Source organism: Leuciscus leuciscus, assembly GCF_965113295.1.
Source record: "Leuciscus leuciscus genome assembly, chromosome: 24".
In the NCBI taxonomy this organism is placed as follows: Eukaryota; Metazoa; Chordata; class Actinopteri; order Cypriniformes; family Leuciscidae; genus Leuciscus; species Leuciscus leuciscus.
Genome location: NC_138723.1, coordinates 21,587,623 through 21,608,084, shown reverse-complemented (window position 1 = coordinate 21,608,084; position 20,462 = coordinate 21,587,623). Strand labels below are relative to the sequence as shown.

Genomic DNA, 20,462 nt, shown 5'->3' with positions numbered 1-20,462 from the left:
TGGGTTCAAACACAATTCTATATTTATAATTCTATAATTCTATTATTATTAATAGGTGGTATTAATAATGAGCTTTAGATAAAATCATTACAACATTTGAAGTAAACGTGTGTGTGTTTGAGCATTACCTCTGGGTTTAAACTGAAAGCTTTGGCTGATTTTCCAACACTCAGCAGATCACATATTATTTCTTTCATAGCAAAATCCAGTCTTTCCTATATCCAGAAAAGAAACAAAGATTACATTACACAGTGTTAAATGATAATCATTTGTGTGACAACAGTGTAAAATTGCAGGACCTGCAAAAAGGCACAGGAAAAGATGTGGAATATTTTCTTTATGCGCATCAGACGTCTATAGGTGTGTGTGCGAGTAGTGTCAAACCTGGGCAATGAACTGAATTATCTTGACAAAGATGTTGAGGGGCATGTCTCTGGGAACGACGCTCCGTGAACCCTTAGGGAACAGTGTTGATATGATTGAGGTGAGGCGGCTGGAATGGATAAAAATATAAAAATGTCATATTAATGGATGTCAATCAGAATCAACATTATTATTTTCGTATTCCTTATCATTACGGTCAGTGCCATGCATTTAAAATGAAATCCATTATATGTCTTATATTATAAATATATTTCTTAAATCGTGTTGGTATGATTTAGTTTTACAATATGCTACCTTTGTGTTGCAGTGTTGCTTTCACATTTGATTCGGATCATGTAGACCCACAGCAGTCGATAGAGAGATTCAAGTGCCACCCGGGCCATTTTGTGGTCTTTGTTCTGCAAGAAGAGCACTTTATTGTAATTTCCTGTTATGTTCCTGTGATGCATCTTTTAAATCACCAAATGAGTGCATTTTTTATACTTCTGCATAATTTCCATTAATTCCACGATTTTCACCAGTTTCTACCAGTTTGTTCTCCAATAAAAAATTATCTAAACATTTTTAAACCAAGATAAATTTACTTGAGAATATACAAAAATTTTAAGACTAATAATAATTTCATAGAATATCTCTAGAATTAAGTTTAGTTACTTTTTTCTTGTTATAAGCATAAATCTAATCAACTGTAGTGAGGTTTATGATGAAAAGAACATTCAATACATATTTTTTACATTTTACAAAAAGAAAGATATATATTTTTATTCAAATATATTTATTTTATTTTTAATATTTTAATATAATATATAAAAATATATTATTACAAGGATGTTTAGATATTTTTACTGGCAAGACAAACATACAAATTATTTTTCCCCCCGAAAGTTTACCATCTTTTTTTCTTCTTCTTTTTTTTACAACCTGATCTATTCTTTCATGTTTGGTGTTTCTTGGCTTTAATGTTCAATTTCCTTTGACTTTTGACCAAATGTGGGCACTGAAACAAACAGGATATTTTTCCTGTAGGTCAAAACCTTAATTACATAACAAGTCAGCAGCTCTCAGACTGCAGCAGATCTCTGCAAGTACAACATGACGACTGACTGAGAGATAACAGAAATCAGATAAAGCTGAAATCTCGATAGAGTGATCCAGGATCTTATTAAACCATTCTCACAGTTCTGCACATCATGGTTGTTGTTATTATGCACCTCCTTTCTGTTGTCCAGACTCATTTCATTAATTCTTTCATTCCACCTCTCTCACACCCCCACACAGGTACAGAGACTGAAGTGCTGAGCACAAAATGTACAATGAGATGTTACAGCTAATGATAAAGGATTCTCCTATCCTACAGGCCTCTCCTTCAAGCAAACAAAACATTCCTGCAATCTGCTGCACTCCCTCTGCATTTCACACATTTTTAACAGCTATTTGCTTCTAACTGCTGCCACTTTAAATATTTGTGCACTTGACTGATGGGCTCCACTGGTTAAAAGAACTTGCAATCACATGATGCTAACACAACCCCCTTGCACAACAAAAACTGCATTCCTTTTTGCATGTGATCTGCTGTTATTTGCTGATCTGTAAAAGCTGTAAAAGCTGTATCATACAAGCTTTGTAGATCTCAAATACTCACTTTCAGGTTGGACAAGCAGTTGTTGAGGAATACGTGCCATCTGTTTAGAAAGATTTGCTTCTGGCTCACACACAGAAGACACGTTACCAATGGATACAGAGCCTAAGAAAGACAAGGAGCAAGTCAATGGTTTCATTATATGTGCTTAACAAGAAAAATGTAATTCAATGACTTTGCAAAGACAGTGAAAAACACTCTAGAACAAAATATTCAAACTTTCTTTCCCCAAGACCCAATAAGACATTCTGTGTTTACTTGAGACTCAAAAAATACTGGCAACATACATTCCATGATATTATAAACCCTGGTAACCACAATTCCAATCAAAAACACCACAGTTTTTACATTTTTTACTACAAATGAAACTGTGTAAATGTAGTTAAAACTCTTATCAAAAAAGTAATTAGCGTATGGCATAAACATAAAACTAAACAAAGATTTAAAAATATTAATAGAACAGCTTAAATAGACAGCTTAAACGAGATGTGCGTTTAATGTTTTAATAGCGTAAAATAATTGCAACAACTGTGTTAGTTTGCAGAAACTATGGTTGCATTAAAAATGTTGCTAAGTAAATGCCCGAGCATTTGCTTTTAGTAATTTAATTTAATGTAACTTATTAAAAAATTGCACATTATATGGGTATTTAAGGGTTGGGATCCAAACCTTAAGAAGCACTGCACTCAAAAATATTTTTAGAAAGCAATTTCCTCTTTCCTGTCACAATAATTTTGCACTTGAGTTGTTTTCTTTAAGTTGGATTGTAAAATATTTATATGGCAAACAAATCACCTGAAATTTTTAACAAGGGTGTCAAAATGCATACACATCACACAGCTATTGTGTGCCACTGTTTAAAATCAAAAGTTGCTATGTTAAGTCGTGAAAGATATTTAGAGATGGAGTATTTGAAACATCACAGACAGCGAAAAAATGTCAGCTACGAGCCAATTATTGTAGATGCATCTCCCTCTATTGCTCTCGAGCATGAAAAAATGTGTAGATAAATTCGGGCAAGACTTGCCAGAGAGTGTTTCTTCCTGGATGACAGGTCTAAAGTTGTGTCGTAAAGTGTTTCCACAAAATTCCTCAAACAGGGCACATTCACCTCGTTCTTCACCGTCTGAAGAGAAACATCACATCAAGTGTGAATTACAGTTTGGACAAGAGCCACATTATTACATTATTCAAATGTACATATTTGGTAAGCCTTTCTTACTCAAACAAATTACAATTTAGCGAATGAATGAAAACAAACATTTTTAAGTATTCAAATATTTAGTTTGGCAGTGCTTACTGCAGCAGATCTATCAGAGACGGCTGTACTTACTGCGGCTACTGGGACGAGAATCTCTACAAAGAGTCCAGCCATAGAATGTTTAATATCCTTATCTTTCACCTCCAAGAAATACTGAGCACACTCCTATAAACATATAACAGTATTTTAAGTCTTTTTGAATACTAAGAGAGAGAGAGATTTTTTTAATATATATATATATATATATATATATATATAAATATATATAATTGTGTACATTGTTTGTCAAATAAAGTAGAACATTGAAGTAATTGTTGCATTGTGTACCTGCATAAACTGGAAAGACGCTTCGAAATCTTCCACTGGGTACATCTTAATGCGAAAGAACTTGACCCCCATAATGAGGCTGATAGTGCTTTGGAGCACATATGGGCTCTGCTCTTTCTGCCTTAGCTCTTTCAACTCTGAGATGAACTTCTTCCTCACTGCAGGAAACCTGGGAAGATTGGGAAAGAGGGATTACTATTTATAAAAAAATAATAAAACATACAGCAGAGTTTCGGTTTGAATCCCATCATTTTGCACTGGCTTATATATACAGTATATCTATATATCTGCATAATATACCTTATGATAAACTGGTTAAAATATTCCTCATTTGTAAGTTGTGTTGGATAAAATGATCTCCTAAATAAATAAATGTAAATGTATGCTGAAGCTGAAAGACGGTATACAAAAATGTGTTCTGTCTGAAAGCATCCAACTTATACTTTTTTGATAAAAGATTGATAAAAACTCCATTTACAATTCACTCAACTAAAAAACTAAAATAATATACTGACTTTTAAATTCACTTGTTGTCTATTAATGCTTTACCTGTCTGTCTTTAAATTATCCTCCTTTGAGGGCTTTTCTCAGGATGCCATGATATTTGCGACAATTAATTCAATTAATTAATCAGAATATCATCAAATTAATTCAGTTAAATAACGATCGGAAGCCCAAGTTTAAATCCATTTCACCATTTCATCCACCAAATTCCAGGACTTGGATGTTTCATGTACACATGTGTGTTAGGGAGTGTTTGTGAGTTCGTTCTGACAGAGAAAGAGATCTTCAGACCTATATTTAGAAAGGCATCTGGAGGGGGGAATAAGGAGGAATCTCACTCTGTGTCTCTCTGCAAGTCTTAATGTTTGTTTTAGGTGAGCTACAAACTAACTGGCTACTTTCCCACTGAGAGAAATAAAGAATATTAGAGTATTTGCACTGTACACACTGTTTGACTGAATTATACTATTTATCTTGTACTGTACTGGGGTGATGAAGCACATGCATGTCTAACATTTCATTTGACTTTTAACAGAACATGTAGACACAAGAATTTCAAGACTTCCTTATTATACGTGCTGCCACAAATACATTTTTCACACTATTAAATATGGAAAGAGGCCATTACTGTCAGGACTGGAGCTCTCATACTGATAAGGAGAAACTCCATCTCTGTGCGACACTGATGGAGCTCCCTGTGAACATGACGAGACGTCTCGTCTATCAGCGTAATGGCCTCCCATTAGTGCTTCATCTAACAGTAGACACTCTGTCGCAGGAAGAAGAATGCGGCCCATCATTTTTGAGCTCGAAACCAGGTCGCTGGCTTCAACGGGAATCATGAAGCCATCCATTTAGAGTTTAAGTTAGGTGGGAATTTTATTGCAAATGGAAGTGGTTTTGATTCAGGATCAAGATTTTACATTGGACTTCAAAGTGGTGACCCAACACATTACCAAACAAAAATGTCCTTAACATCAGATGGTTTCACTGGTCCAAAATCCCACTCCACATATCTAAATATGAAACATTAAATAAGCTCTTATTAGCTTATTTTGCTGCTTCATAATTTACCTGGACTGGGCCACGACACCGACAACCTCTGCATACAGATCAGCCACGATGTGCATGTTGGTCGTGTTGGGCCCAAGGTATCTGCAGGACAGAGAAATATCATAATTCTTCCTGTCCTTCTGTAGAATCCAGTCACACTTAACCACACTTACATTTACAGCGAGTACGCATGATTTAGTGAAAATTTAAATGATATAAGATGCTTATTAGGCAGATTAACTAATGCAAATACATGCAGGAAAATAATGGCTTATGGTGGATGGAGGAAATAACTTAAATGGATCATTACCCCTCTTTGTATTTGAAGTGTTTGAATGCCAGGTTAATGACTTCCTGAATGAGGCCATCCAGAAGAGGATGGAGAGGGATCTACAAAAAGAGAAAGCGACAGGATAAGTAAGGGGAAGAAACGCTGTATAACGTAAATTAAATAACAAAACAAAATAAAATAAAATAAATGCATGTATCTATTCGTTTTATTTATTTAAAATAAGCTAAATTAAATAAAAACATTAAAGGGTTAAAAAACTAAAATTAAATGAAATAATATTTTATTACAAAGCAAAGGATTAATTATAAATATATTTATATAAATTACGTGTTCATGAACAAGGAAATGGCCAAATTAAATTATTACAATACAAATTCCAAAGCAGATATTTCTGCTTCCTGTTGCATTTGTTTCAGGGCAGGTTGTCGGTTTACTGATCATTCAATCATAACCTACCTGTTTTAAAACCTCAATAAGCACAAGTGAGAATATGAAATCTATTGCCAAGTCTCTTCTTTCCATCAGATAATCTTTCTGCTGTTCATCACTGAAAGAGACAGGGAACGAGAAGAAATTAAGTAAATTGCATTTTGATAATCACTGCTTGCTGCTTTGCTGTAAGTCAAAAATATAAACATGCTTCTGAGGTCTGTGTCATGAGAGCTTCTGAAATCCTCTGTGGTCTGTATTTGATTCTGAAGCACTGATGTATTCAAACCTAGCTGCCAATAGTGTTATTTGATTAGGTTCCACAGTCATGTGATCCCATATTACTGCTGAGAAATTTCTGCTTTGCCTTTACCACTCAGGGCCCGAATTTTGGTGCGGGATTTGGAGCGCAAAATGTAAAAAAAAAAAAAAAATCATCCCTGCAGGTTTCGAGCTTATAAGATGGGAAATTTCGGATAACATTTATTCAGTTAATTTATTGGTTGAATAAGCAAATTAATCCACACAGATTATCTGATCAAATTAGTCATTTGAAAACTTTCTGTGAGACATACTGTCACAAAAAGCGAGAGTGATTCAGCACTACTGCGTCTTCTTTTAAAATGTGATTCACATCCCCACATCGTCTGTATAAATGAGCTGCACGCTGCGATACAAGACCTTCACTCACGTTTTGGGACAGAATTGTCACTTGCCCAATCAGGCCAGTATTGCATTCAGTAGTACTCGCGCGCTCTCTGAGAGACGGTTTTCTGTGCGCTCATACCCAGAGCGCACACGCAGAACCGAAATGAGTGCTTTTTTGCGGCTTATTGCACTTAAACCGTTCCTGAACCTGCTACTGTCTGTGTCATTAATGTTAATCAAACAACAAAAGGATTTAATTTATATAATGCAACATTTGATTTATTTAATTTCTGTAGTAGCTATTCCTGTACCTGAATACTGGTAGACCTACCTAAAAACCTTAAAGCATGCACTCTTTATTTAATTTGTATTTTTATTTTATTGTATTTATTAGTGCTTCTGCTTGTAATTTGTTTATTTGTTCTTGTTTACTTTGTAAATTAAATTCAAGGTTGAAATCAAGCTTCACTGTTCTGTGTAAAATCATGCGCAACAAAATGACCCCACTGTAAAAACACAAATACATAGTGAGCATACATTTAGGTGAGATAAATGTAATTTAAAATAATAATATAAAAAATTTAAATGGGACTGGAAAAGAAAATGGGACTAATTTCTAAAATACACAATAAATGTTTTAAAAAAACCAGCAGACAATGCTAATCTTGTTAGCACAACAGTTTAAAAACAGCCGATCAACACATTCCTTTCGGCTATTACTGGCCTAATATCGGATGAGCTGCTTCACAGTGCACTGCAGTACAGATTGTATTTCATCAGATGAAAGCAAGGCTTCCTGATGACAGCCATTAATTACAAGCTCCCATCCACACTAGATCACACATGCATAAACACACAAATATACACTTGCATAGAACACCATAAACACGCTTATGCAACAGACATGAAATCAGATTATATTGACACAGACCTGTGGAAATGAGACGAGCAGACACTTGTGCTCTAGTTTTATCTAAAGTTTGCACTACAGAGAGTGTGGAAAATGAATACACTTTTCGCCATACCTGCCAATGGCAATTAAGTAGGGATGCACCAAAAAAAGAAAATTCTGGGCTGAAACCGAAAATTCAGGATGCACTTGGCCGATAAATATATAATAAATAATCATTTAATAATCTACTAATTAATCAAAATGATTTAATAATGTACACTTAAAATCTTGAGTTGTACAAACATTTAAATTGCACATAAGGCAGTTTTTATGTCAACTTTTTAATAACATTGTTTCTACCCCAGTTTGTTGGTGAAATATAAACATTTAAATGACAATAAACTGTAATAACTTGTTTTTATTCAAACATACATTAAATAACGAAGACATCACTAACAGGCTAAAAAAAATATAATGAATATGTAATACAGTGCATATATTTAGCAAAATGCCCTTCTCTAGAGTTATTTTATTGTATTATAATATCGTCAGTCCAGAGCTAGTGTCCACACAGCTGACATGTTTAAATGTTGTAGCTTATCCATGTTGTGTGCATGAGATTGATTCTGAACACAGTCAAAAAGTGCCATCGGAGAAGCGCTAATTAAACCTTTGTTTCAGTCACTGATTTCGGCCCTCTAAAATCATTGCAACCCGAACCGAAAATAGCTGTTTCGGCTGAGATTTTTTTTGGTAGCCGAAATTTTGGTGCATTCCAAAAATGAAGCATCTATTTTTGTACATATGAAAGGTACAAAAGTTAGTTACCAATACCCTATATGGGTATTATTTTGTCTGAGGAGAGATCACACACTCCTAATGGCATTTCAGTTAATATTTTCAAAGAGTATAAAAATAGTTTAGAAATGTAACTTTAAATGTAGGCAAGGGAACTCACTTTTTGGACTTTGTGTTTGCACGTGGACGGTACTCATGGGACTCGTCTTCCAAACCGTTCTGTCTTTTATACCAGTCAAACAGTGTCCGCAGGATGGAGGGAAGACAATACTCAGCAAGAGAGCTCATAGTGCTGATCAGCTGTGGAGAAAAAAGGAAGTAACTTCAGGAAATGTTTCTGTTTTGTCATAGCACTAATTGTACAGCTCAAAATGCAATATGATTTAACTGAGGCTAGACACGGAATGGAATATTAGCACACTGTGTACTGTACAGTATACTGTACACCACCTATCTTATAAAAATAGCATGTGAAACAGTATGCAGTTTCGATCAATTATGAACTGGAGTAATTTAAGCAGGCAGAAAATGTGCATGTTGTGCACATCTCTAAATTAAAAACAGAGGGTAGTATGGAGTGCCGAACATTGCCTGAATGTGTACATATGAAAGAAACACAATATATTGCAGGTAATTTAGCGCAGTCCATTAATGACACAATTATGACATGGTCCCAAAACATGCCTGTTCTTCTGCAACACACTCAAAAGTATGTAATTTTTCTTCACAAAAAGTGTACATACTTTAAGGGCATAGTACGAGTAAGCGAATTGGGACACAGTGAAAATGTTACTATGACGAAGTGAAATGTTACTATGGGTGAAATTTGGGTAATCAGAAAACAGCCAGAATTAAGATCCAGGGAGTGAATGTGGTCATACAGGCTGGGCTAAACCAAATAGAGGAAAGGAGTGGTGTCTGGGCAGAGTTGGCCTGGTATTCCCCCAACCACTGTGAGACGTTCAAGAACCCACACACATTCAGGCTACTTAAGAATTCAATACAGAAGGGTAAAGTCAGGACAGCACAGCACCAGCTACAGGAATGCTATTCTTAGGGTCTGACTGATGATGACTCAAAAAAAATTGTCCATCAATAGAGAAGGGCCGGAAACATTGTATGGTATGGGAGAAAATCATTAATTTTTTGTCAGTCTTTTTCAACATTACTTTATCATTTCTGATTGTGGAAACAAAACAAAATCATGTCTCAAAGCCCTAATTGTTTAATTGTCAGTGTGTGTCTGGTAGAGTTAAAGCCTTAAATGTTAGGAAGGATGTGGAAAATGTTACTTAATCTCACCTGATCAAACTGCGGGTCTTCTCCTCTTTGTAGAGATTTGGTGAGGGGCTTTTCCTGCAGAACATCAAAAAGAACTTAGGAGGCATAGATCATTGGTTGCAGATTCCCAGCTGGAAAACAATCTTGCTTTTGTAATGCATGAACTTGAACAGCCCAGATTAAACATATAATCAAGACCTAGGGGTGGGCGATATGACCAAAATCGTATATCTGTCACAGTCTTAGGCTGTATGAATGCACAAGGTAAAAGCATTACGAATAAAGTAGTCTTTAATGATAACACATGGAGAGTACAAAACAACATAATACAATAGACGAGAACCGACAGGGGTCTGAACACAACAGGGAGCTTAAATACAAGATGAACACAATGACTGAAAGGTGTAATCAGACACTAATAAGGAGAAAATCATTAACCAATGAAACCAGATCTAAATGTAGAGTAGACAAAACAGGAACAAACAGAACAGAACAGAACAACAAAATAGAATAGATAGTCGTGACAGTACAGTACGCCCACCCCCCACCGAAAAGGCGAGTCTTCGCGTTGTACAATGTCCAACTGAGGAGGGAGGGGTCTTGGAGTTAGGTGTGGAGCTGGTAAAGGTCAGGGACCAGGAGGACACCATGGTGGACCCGACAGTGAGAGGAGCCAGGGTGGAGCATTGACTGAATGGCTGGGTGGAACTCTGGGAACAGACTGGCGAAGGCAGAACCAGGGTGTATGGAGTATCTGGTGAAGCAGAGAGGCCAACGAACCAGGGCAACATCCACGGCCTGGAAGCCCAAGGTGGAGCTGCTGGCTCGCGGGTCTGAAGCGGAGACAGGGGCTCGGCAGACCGGGGCAACGATGGAGGGAGTGAGGACAGGGGAGAACGGGCTGACTGGCCGAGGTGAAGACATGGGCCTGGAGGCCTGAGGTGATGCAGGGAATCCTCATCATCGTGTCGAGCTGCACAGAGCTAGCAGCGGGGACAGAGCCGAGGAGCTGAACGATACTAGTGGAACCAGCGGAGTACTGGATGGAACCAGTGAAGGGGATGGGACCAGGAAGTTGAGTGGGAACACCGGAGCAAGAAGATTTCCGGATGGGACCGGGAGCATCCAAATAGCCGGACAGGACCGGGGGAAAAGGCAAAGACTCGAAGGTGGGGAATCAGGATGGAACTGGATCCGTGGACCCTGGGCAGCTATCATCGACTCCAGAAAGATCCAGGTAGCTGGCTATGGCTCCTTTTCTGCCTCGTTGGTGTAAACGGGGAGTCGCCCTGCTGTAGCAACCACAACCAGTATTCCACCAGCGACCTCTGCTCACAGGTGACGAGACGACATAAGGATGGTAAGTCCATATTTCTTGTTCTGCTCATTTTGAGGACCCCTACCAAGACCCACAGACTTTTACAGACTTCAAACTACATTCACCAAGTTCTACACAAAGTCCTTGAGTGTTTGATAAATATTTAGGCTAATTCAGATCAAGCATTCAGCTGCGAATACAATTTTTGTACTTTCAGCTTTGTTGAACACATTATTAAATTTTTCCTCTAAAATCAGTGTAGAAAATATATATCAAAAAACTTGTCTTGCTGTGAGCATTATCAAAGGCTTCAACAATCCTTGAAGACTCTTTTACAGATTATTGACGCTAAAACAACAGTAATCCTCTGAAATTCCTTAATTTGAACTAAACAGGACTAAACTTAATCTAAAGATGTAACATGGAGAACAGGCATGGGAAAGTGGGCCAAAGAGCCAAGAGAACAACTTTACTGGGGCTGGAACTGGAGGTCAAGTCAAGTGATTAACCCTATAACACGCAGACACACTCGTGGACACACACACGCTTTCAGACTGGCGAGGATTGACAGGGTCAGATGAAAGGGCAAAGGAGAGCAGAGATTCTACAAACAGGTTGATGTCTAGGTCATGGCTTGTGTTCTGCTTCTAAAGTTACTGATTTCTAGTATGGTTGAAATTTGTGTTTCCTAGATATTAATCTGGTGCAAAGTTACTGTTGTGATCAATAAATTGAGAACTGTACATTAGGTCTGCTCGATTATGGCAAAAATCATAATCTCTATTATTTTTGGTCAATATTGAAATAACGATTATTTAACATGATTATTGGTGGGCGATGTGATCACAGTCTTATTTCACGATATGAGCAATTAAAAAAAAAAAATCACAAATTTTAAAATATCAGTGGAATTTCACAATTAATCCTTATTAAAGCTATTTACGTTTTTCAGTCAAGATCAGTGAGTGATTTTCTTTTGTCATTTGTTGTTCGCTTATCATTAATGACAGACTGCAGCAGGTATATTAGGCTGCTGTCACTTTAAGAGCTAATGGATGGATCCAATATACTATTACACACGCGCTTTCTTTCTCAACTGTGTAGGTTTACTTTAGACATAACCATTAAAGGGATAGTTCACCCAAAAATTTTAATTAGCCCTTGATTTACTCACCCTGAAGCCAGTAAAGTTAATAAAGGCCTTCTGAAGCGAAGCGATGCGTTCTTTTAAGAAAGGGGCCATATTTAAAACTTTATCAACTAAAATAACTAGCTTCCGGCAAACGGCTGTACGCAAGTCGACTTACGATTATATATGACGTAGGATGTAGGAGTAGCGTAAGCTTTGACGAATCGTGCGGTTCAAACAAACAGGGCTGGGTAACCGCGTTCGTCATTACGTTGTGCGTCAAGTTCAAGGGTTTTTAGTCTTTCGCCATAAATCGATGCGTACGGCTGTCTGCCAGAAGCTAGTTATTATAGACGATAAAGTTTTAAATATGGATATTTTTCTTACACCATCGCATCGCTTCGCTTCAGAAGGCCTTTATTAACCCCTCTGAGACATTTGGGACACTTTTATGTTGGATATGATGCACTTGTATGGACTTAAAAAAAATGGTGCCCATTCACTCCCATTATAAAGCTTGGAAGAGCCAGGAAATTTTTTTATATAACTCCAATTGTAGACAGTAGACTGCACAACAGTAGACTGCATTTACTAAACTGAATGTAAATTAATATAAATGAGGTAAATAAGTTTTCTGCAAGGTCTGATGATTTTGATTTCTCTGCCTCTCATGATCTGTTTTATAATCTCTTGTACAGAGTGGTTATGTGGGCTGCAGTCCAGCAATTGTTATTAATGAAAATGAGGTTAGTCAGCAATTAAAGTGCCTTAAGACCAACAAAGCAGCAGGCCCTGATGGTATTCACCAACGTACTTTGAAAGTCTGTGCTGATCAGTTGTGCTCAGTTCTTCATTAAATTTTTCTTTGTCCTTGTCTTCATCAAAAATACCTGAAATGTGGAAGACATTGTGTCTTGTTCCTATTCCAAAACATGGTAATGTGGGTCGTAGTTTAAATAATTTGAGACCCATTGCTTTGACATCACATATAATGAAATGTTTTGAAAGGATTATCCTTGGTCATCTGGGTACAGTTGTCAGTTTTTCAAGATCCATTATAATTTGCATATCGAAAAGGTGTGGGAGTAGATGATGCCATACTTTTTATGCTGCATAATATTTATAATCATTTGGAAACAACTGCCAGTTCTGTTAGGATTATGTTTATTGATTTTTCTAGTGCTTTTAATACAATTCAACGACGTTTTAGCCAATAAATTGCTGCATTGTAACCTTCATAGTACAACTATTATGTGGGTATTGGATTATCTTCGATGTCGACCCCAGTTTGTTAGGCTGGGTGATACAATGTCTGACATTATTTTAACTAAAACAGGAGCCCCCCAATGCACAGTTTTATCATCCTTTCTTTTTTCATTGTATAGTGCTGACTATAGGCACACTCAGACATCAGACAAGTTTTCAGACGATACCGCCCTTGTGGCTTTAATTAATCAAGGTAATGACGTGGACTATAGAAGAGAGGTTGAATTATTTGATACATGGTGTGATGAAAATTTCCTAAAATTGAATGTGGAGAAGACTAAGGAGTTGGTCATTGATTTTAGAAGAAAAAAAGAAGTGATATTACCAGTGATAATTAGAGGTCAGAAAATAGAGATTGTTCAGTCTTATAAATATCTTGGTGTCCATTTGGACAGTACCGGTAAATTAAACTGGAAGAAGAATAGTGAGGCTATTTTTAAGAAGGCACAATCAAGACTATTATTTTTGAGGAAGTTGAGTTCTATTGGTGTCGGTAGGAAGCTTCTTTATGTTTTTTTTTTAAATCAGGGAATCATGGTTAGTGTTTTGTTTTATGCAGGGCTCTGTTGGGGATGTAGTATCACTGTAAATGATAAAAATAGGATTAATAAATTGATTAGAAAGGCTGGCTCAGTTATTGGCCTTAATCCTGATTCACTTGAGGTCATTGTGGAGAAGAGAACAAGGGCAAAATTAAAAATGATTCTGTGTTACAAAGGTCATCCACTACACTGTATCTTTAGTGGACTTAAAAGCTAATTTAGTGGAAGATTAGTAATGCCTCAGTGTTCTACAGAGCAATTTAGAAGGTATTTTATTCCTACTGCAGTTAGGTTTTTTAATGAAGTTGTCTAATTTTTGTGTGTACTGATTGTTTTTGCTTTTAATGTTTATTTGTGGTGTTTGTAATGTGCAATGGTGGCAAATGAGTTTCCCCTTACAGGGATTAATAAAGTTTTCTAATCTAAAATTTCACAACACTCACTTATGTGGCTGTTTGGATGTTAAGTTTGGACTTAAAGTCAAAATCGAAAATCAATTACGATTAATCACACAGCCATACTGTACATTACTGGAAGTTGACTGGAAAATGCACTTTCTGATAAAACTCAGCACCTCAACCGTGATGACATTTATTCGCTTAAAGCACACACCGTTTGGGTGCGGTATGCATTTAGAGATGGGGGTGCTGAGAGCTTTGACTGCTTCTCATACAGAATGGGCGAAACCCATTCCTGTCCACTTAAATCCACACTCCAGCATAATGGAATTACAATGATTCAGGGAGACCAGGCAACCTGAGCCACTGCAGAAAAAATAGACACAGTATCTTACGGCTATTAGTGCAGTTTGAAGATATATTGTGAAGTATTACTGTTCGATGCCTGCCAGCTAAAGCAATTACAAATGAAAGCCATTGCAGGGTCATTAATATATCGTGTGCCATGGCTTTTAGATATCTCTCCTCCACTCTCTAACTGATTTAGACAGCATACTGTATACTTCCTGTTTTTCCAGACTACTCAACATACCAGAGAATCAGCTAAAACAAGGCATAAAAAACCTCAAACCCAACTGTGACTTCTGGCAACTTCTTATAATATGGGCTAGATCAGGGGTATTCAATTAAAGTTCCAAGACATATAGTCTCAATATTTCCTTCCCAACGGAGGTCCGTACAATACTTTTATGAAACAGTAATCACTTTCCATTGAGGCACCCGTCCCATAGTACTTTGTAAAAAAAAACAACAAAAAAAAACACTAAACACTCATGAAAATCTTGGGCCCAGAGAGCCAAAACAGTGATGTCTAAGAATTTTTTACCAAAAAAGAATTTCTCTCTCCCAACTGGATATGGATATAAAAAGGTTAGATCAGATGTTTTAACAGGCTATATCTTTTTTTTTTTTTTTTTTTTACATTTAGACACCTTTGTGTATGGCACATAGAAATTCTAACATAGTTTATTATGAAATGCCCTTTATATGCTGATTAATAATGATAAATATATGAAAAAACGTCACGTCAACAAACCTGGTTTAGTTAAACGGTCAGAGTCATCTGTATGACAGATAAAAAAATATATATTTGTAAGATATAAATATTTGTATTAGCTGCACTCTCGTTTTCTGTAGTGTTTTAGCGAAAGTATCTATTTTGCTGCTCACCGTGTTTCTGCTACTGTTGTTAAAATAACCGCGTCATTTGAAGCTCTTAATGTGGTGCTTTACGTTGTTAGAGGGAGAGAGAGAAGCAACGTGCACGGAGCAGAAAGTTGAAAGAAGCACCTTTGTCTCTTGATAAAAATATTATAGATAAAACTCCGAAAGATCATTACCATAAAAAACCCTGAGTGCTTGTGGTGTGAACCGCTCTGTTGTTTTGACGCGCTTCTCACTTTAATCTGTAGAAACGGTAAAATGGCGCAATTATGTCGCGCGATCAACCACTTGAATAATACTGGACAAGATGTTATTTACTTGCATTTGAGTTCTTGTGTCTTAGATTATCTGCATGTAAAGGCTTTCAAAATTAGATCCCAGTAGACGTTAAACTTTGTCTTGTCTGAAAAACGTCTGATAAATATAAAAAAATAGGTCTCTTACCAGTGGTTCTGCCATGATGATGCGTATTTTGCGTTCAGACAGGGTGGTGAAGTTGGCGAATAGGCTTTTGAGGACATACTCGCCCGGTTTGCTCTCGGGGTCCACGGTAACCGGCATGGTGGCAACAGGACCTTTCCTCTCACCCGGAGCGCAGCTCACTTGGGGGAGGGGGCGCTTTCCTACGGGGGATGCTGGGAACGCACAAAAAATATAGGATTAGTTTATTATGGATCTTATTAGTAGCTCAATTGTTGTGAGCTCAATTGTTGTGTTGTCCACTCTCCAGAACATTCTCATTCACGGTTCCATGCTGGTGGAATGATCTCCCAACCCTCATCTGGAATGCAGAATCCCTGACAACATTCAAAAGACAACTTAAAACTCATCTCTTCCGTGAGCACTTAACCTCTTAAAAAAAGGGGTTTTCCCTTTCCTTTTCCCTTAATCCTCCCTTGTCTGGCTTATGCTACTCTAAGCATTGCCTGAACTTTGTATTTTGAGCACTTCTTGCATTGTTTTTACCTCTTCACGATGACTCGCTTAATTTAGTCCTAATTTGTAAGTCGCTTTGGATAAAAGCGTCTGCTAAATGACTAAATGTAAATGTAAATGTAAATTATTCTATATTACTAGGTGTGCTGTGCACAAGCTCTGACGTGTGGTGCTGGTGAAATGAGTTTAAATAAAGCTTGGGTCATTTTCTGATCCCACACAGAGGCAAAAGTGTCTGACCAATCAAATGCTTTGAGATGGAATGGTCTCATCAGATTAGCAAATTAAAAAACGTGACAGATATACTGACAGGTATGAAAAATTGAGAGTGGTGCTGTCAAAGGCCCGAGACTATGCCTTGAGAGCACCATCTCACAGTCGGCCAGGGCTAGAGCAGCTGGTGTTTTCATTTTTGGCAAGACCATGTCATCACTCCCAAAGGAGGGAGGGGGTCAGCCGGCTGGCCGGGGCCGGGGGAGCCCACGTCATGTGGCTGCAGGGGCTTCTAGCATGTGCTCCTCTTAGAATAGACCCCTACAACATCACAAGTCACAAGCAGCAAAACGCATGGCAAAATATAATCTTCCTAACAGCAAAATGAGCAGTTTAAAGAGACTTGCAGTAACTTAAAATGAGGCAATTACCTTAAAATGATGATTGCCTAAGCAGTTTTATTAAGAGTTAGAGATTAAGGCTGTAAAAACCTTTTAAAGGGGTCTCTCATGCACATGCTTTTGCTCATTTAAAACTAAAGCAATCTATGTAAAAACACTGATGCATTGCTGCTGCTGCAATAACAACAAACAAGCAGCATCAAAGAAGACACAAAATCAGTATTACACTTTTTCTTCTTTAATCTTAAATGTCATCTAGATTTTTCAGTTTTTTGGAAGAATAAGTGAATGATGTACATGAAAAACTTGTTGCACAACAACACAATATTACAGTGATGTAGATGTTGTCAAAACTGCAGTCAAATCAGTAGATGCTGTCTACTGAATGCAGTTGTGGTTTCTATGATATTCTGGTGTTAATACATATTTATATAGTTCTGAGAAATACAACCTTATGCTCCAAATAAGTAATGGACTGCAATAAATAACATCAAGCTGATGTTTTGTGAACTAAATTTCCTCTCGCAGACCTCAGTACCTGAATAGCTTAAACTTCACACCATGTTAATGGGAGTTCATGACCTGACACCAGGGTTTCACTGCTCAGGTCAACAGTAGAACATTTGAATGACAGCTAAATCAGTATGCTAAATGAGATACAAACTAGACAGAAAACCCCAATATTTAGCAGCTGTTAAATCATTATCAAACAATACTAAAACAGACGTCAGTTGCAAATGTATTCATTTTCTATTTGAAATTGCTACATATGGTTGGCTTGACAGTCATCTGGAGATAGAATTAACGCCAACGTTATTTATGGACAAACAGCGGATATCAGTTGACAACTCCGAAGTTGCTGTCGAGCCTGAGCTGTTCAAACTGAATGAGGAGGGGAGCTGCTGGAAAGAAATTGTAAAATATTTTGTTCACTACTTTAGCCTTGAACACACTACAAGGAATCCACAGAATGCAACCTCCTTACAGCAAGCGTAGAGAACAAGAACAACACCCACGCACCCACAGACCTTTCGCTCAGTGGCACCTACCAAGGCCCTTGATGAAGCTGATGACGCTGGCCCGACTCCACCGCACGGGAGAAAGCTCCATGGTGCGGCCACGTTAGTTCCAGTAATCCGACACAAAACTAGCCCTTTACCACCACCAGAGCTCCATACTTCCCATTTGTTTTCCCGTCCTGTCTTTGTGGACCTGCACCATGCTGGGCAGCCCTATCAAACAGCCATGAACTTGGGATAGCTGGGCTTTGCTCTTGGAGTTATGGGAGTTGGAGAACGCAAGTTCAAGGAACACACCCTTCCTGTGTATAGCTCTTCATAGGCTTTTGACAGAAGCAAGCCCTAACTGAGGAGAAGGTCAAGCTGGAATTTTAGCAAAGCCAAGAGAGAGAGAGTGAGAGAAGAGAAATAGAGAGAGGGTGGGAGGGGACTATTTGGTGCTATATTTAACCTCAGCACTGACACACACCATTCTAACACATTCATTCCTTTATATTGGGAGCCTACATGAATAATACAAGATTTAATAATTTTAAAAAGCATCGCATTCTAAAAAAGCATTACAATGCCCTTTATGATATCATAATTGGTGCTATGATTACATCATAATACCCATTACGATATGTATTGTGACATCATAATACCCATTATGACATCATAATGCCATTTATGATGGCATTACTGGATTTCACTGAAATACATTATGACACATTGCAGTGAAATCCAATCATGATATCACAATGTTTCCAGTGAAATCCATTGATGCCATCCTAATGCTATCCTAACACTGGATTTCACTGGAATACAGCAAATGTTATCATAATGCAATTATGATATCATCACTGGATTTCACAGGAAACACTGTGACATTTCACTCCAATGTGTCACAGTGAATTCCAGTTATGATGTCATAAAATTAAGTGAGATCCAGTAATGATGCTACAATGGACATTATGATAACATAACTTCCAGTAAAAACATCATAATGTCCATTAACAGCATCATTGAGTGGATATTATGACACAACAAATGCACAACAAGCTGCACGAAAAAACATTCAGTGGAACCAGTTTAATTTGAGTCACAAAGAATGGCTCTTATGAACTGTCTCTTTCTGTCCAAAAAGGCCCAAAAAGCATTATAAACAAATGAGAACATTCCCAGATTTAGAGGGACAAATTTAGCAAAGGAAACACAGATGCAGAAACACAGAAACTACAGCAAAGTATTTAACATAATTTTGAATCAGTGCAAGGCAAGCCCAGACACATTACCTTCTGTATAATGATCATGAAAGCGATTGCTCGGAAATACAGTATGATGTACAGTAGTAATCGCACTCACTCTTGATAATGAGTGTGCATTAGAAAGGAAGCAGCAAACAGCACTTTATTTATCAATATAATCATAGACTCCCTCTCTCCATATATCTATTTTTCTTTATCTAGCCTTGATTATTTGTTGCTCCATCTCATCCCAATCATCAGTTTGTAAACAAGCTAATTCACAGCAGGTTGACCTTACATAAATAAGGGTTGATCTGACAGAAAAGACAGGGCATCTGGAAAGCGTAACAAGTGATAGGGAATGAAAGTGGTGGTTTAGGGAGAAAGAGAGCATGCAGAAAAAGAGATCGGGGGACTGGAAAGAGATTTGAGTGGATTTGCTTGAGTGAGTTAGCAGACTGTTATCAGGCCACCTGTTCTACTTCACAGGGATCGAGCTGCACGTCTAAAACACATGGGAACAAATTAACAGCCACTATACAGCAACACAGCTCCATTGTACAAATAAGGCATCTTTATCACCTTTAGCTGAAAGTTTTACCACTGTTGGCAATGCAAGTTAGAGATCCCTCTAAAACAAAAACACGCAGCACAGAACAGTGACTTAACATCTCAGACTGTATGTATTAGAAGTAGGGCCGCAACAACTAATATATAAAATATGTTTAATAATCAATGAATCAAATAAACTGATGAATCATTGACCAAAATAGTTGTTAAATAAAGCTGTAGGTCCATTTAATTTAAACAACTAACTAGTATATGAAATTATTCGGGTACATTACGTTCTCCATTTCTCAGCTCGCTTATATAAAACAAGAACACTTTTACAAAACACAACCCATTTTCCACTCAGCCTTTGCATAAGATGAGTGATCTGATTCATCATTCTTACATCATCAGAGATTTATGATGTCACAGTCACCATCATCATTTTCATATTCATCATCGGTGAATAACCTTGACATTGTGCACACTCACACACAGTGATGTTTGTACACTGAGAGATACTGACATGCTCAAACACTGCACATGAAGGAAAAAAACAACAGCACAAATCCTCCTGATCCCGTCACGAGCCCCTTTGGTCTGCAGTCATTACATAACGCAACCTCTCCATCCAAACACTAATGAACCGGACACACGCACATCATAAAGTAACATCCTAAGTGCATCCACAAGTGTGTATACTGGACAACTAAAGTCAATAATCTCATTCAAA

At 37.4% G+C, this 20,462-nt stretch overlaps 1 protein-coding gene across 13 annotated transcripts in view; it reads right to left on the bottom strand.

Annotated features, from left to right (window-relative positions):
• Window positions 1-20,462, bottom strand: part of fryb (furry homolog b) — a 67,409-nt gene that overhangs the window by 30,609 nt on the left and 16,338 nt on the right. For 12 of the 13 annotated variants that reach the window (XM_082156936.1, XM_082156934.1, XM_082156933.1 and 9 more), the window contains 13 exons: window positions 15,830-16,020; window positions 9,530-9,583; window positions 8,388-8,527; window positions 5,917-6,007; window positions 5,479-5,558; window positions 5,190-5,270; window positions 3,612-3,780; window positions 3,357-3,449; window positions 3,051-3,149; window positions 2,027-2,128; window positions 679-782; window positions 385-493; window positions 129-215 (listed from right to left, as the gene is read on the bottom strand). In XM_082156936.1, coding sequence (XP_082013062.1) covers window positions 129-215; window positions 385-493; window positions 679-782; window positions 2,027-2,128; window positions 3,051-3,149; window positions 3,357-3,449; window positions 3,612-3,780; window positions 5,190-5,270; window positions 5,479-5,558; window positions 5,917-6,007; window positions 8,388-8,527; window positions 9,530-9,583; window positions 15,830-15,946 — 1,326 coding nt within the window. In that variant the 5' untranslated portion in view covers window positions 15,947-16,020. Of the gene's footprint in view, window positions 1-128; window positions 216-384; window positions 494-678; window positions 783-2,026; window positions 2,129-3,050; window positions 3,150-3,356; window positions 3,450-3,611; window positions 3,781-5,189; window positions 5,271-5,478; window positions 5,559-5,916; window positions 6,008-8,387; window positions 8,528-9,529; window positions 9,584-15,829; window positions 16,021-17,984; window positions 18,433-20,462 lie in introns of those variants that run through there. The other variant, XM_082156945.1, reaches the window with a different exon arrangement.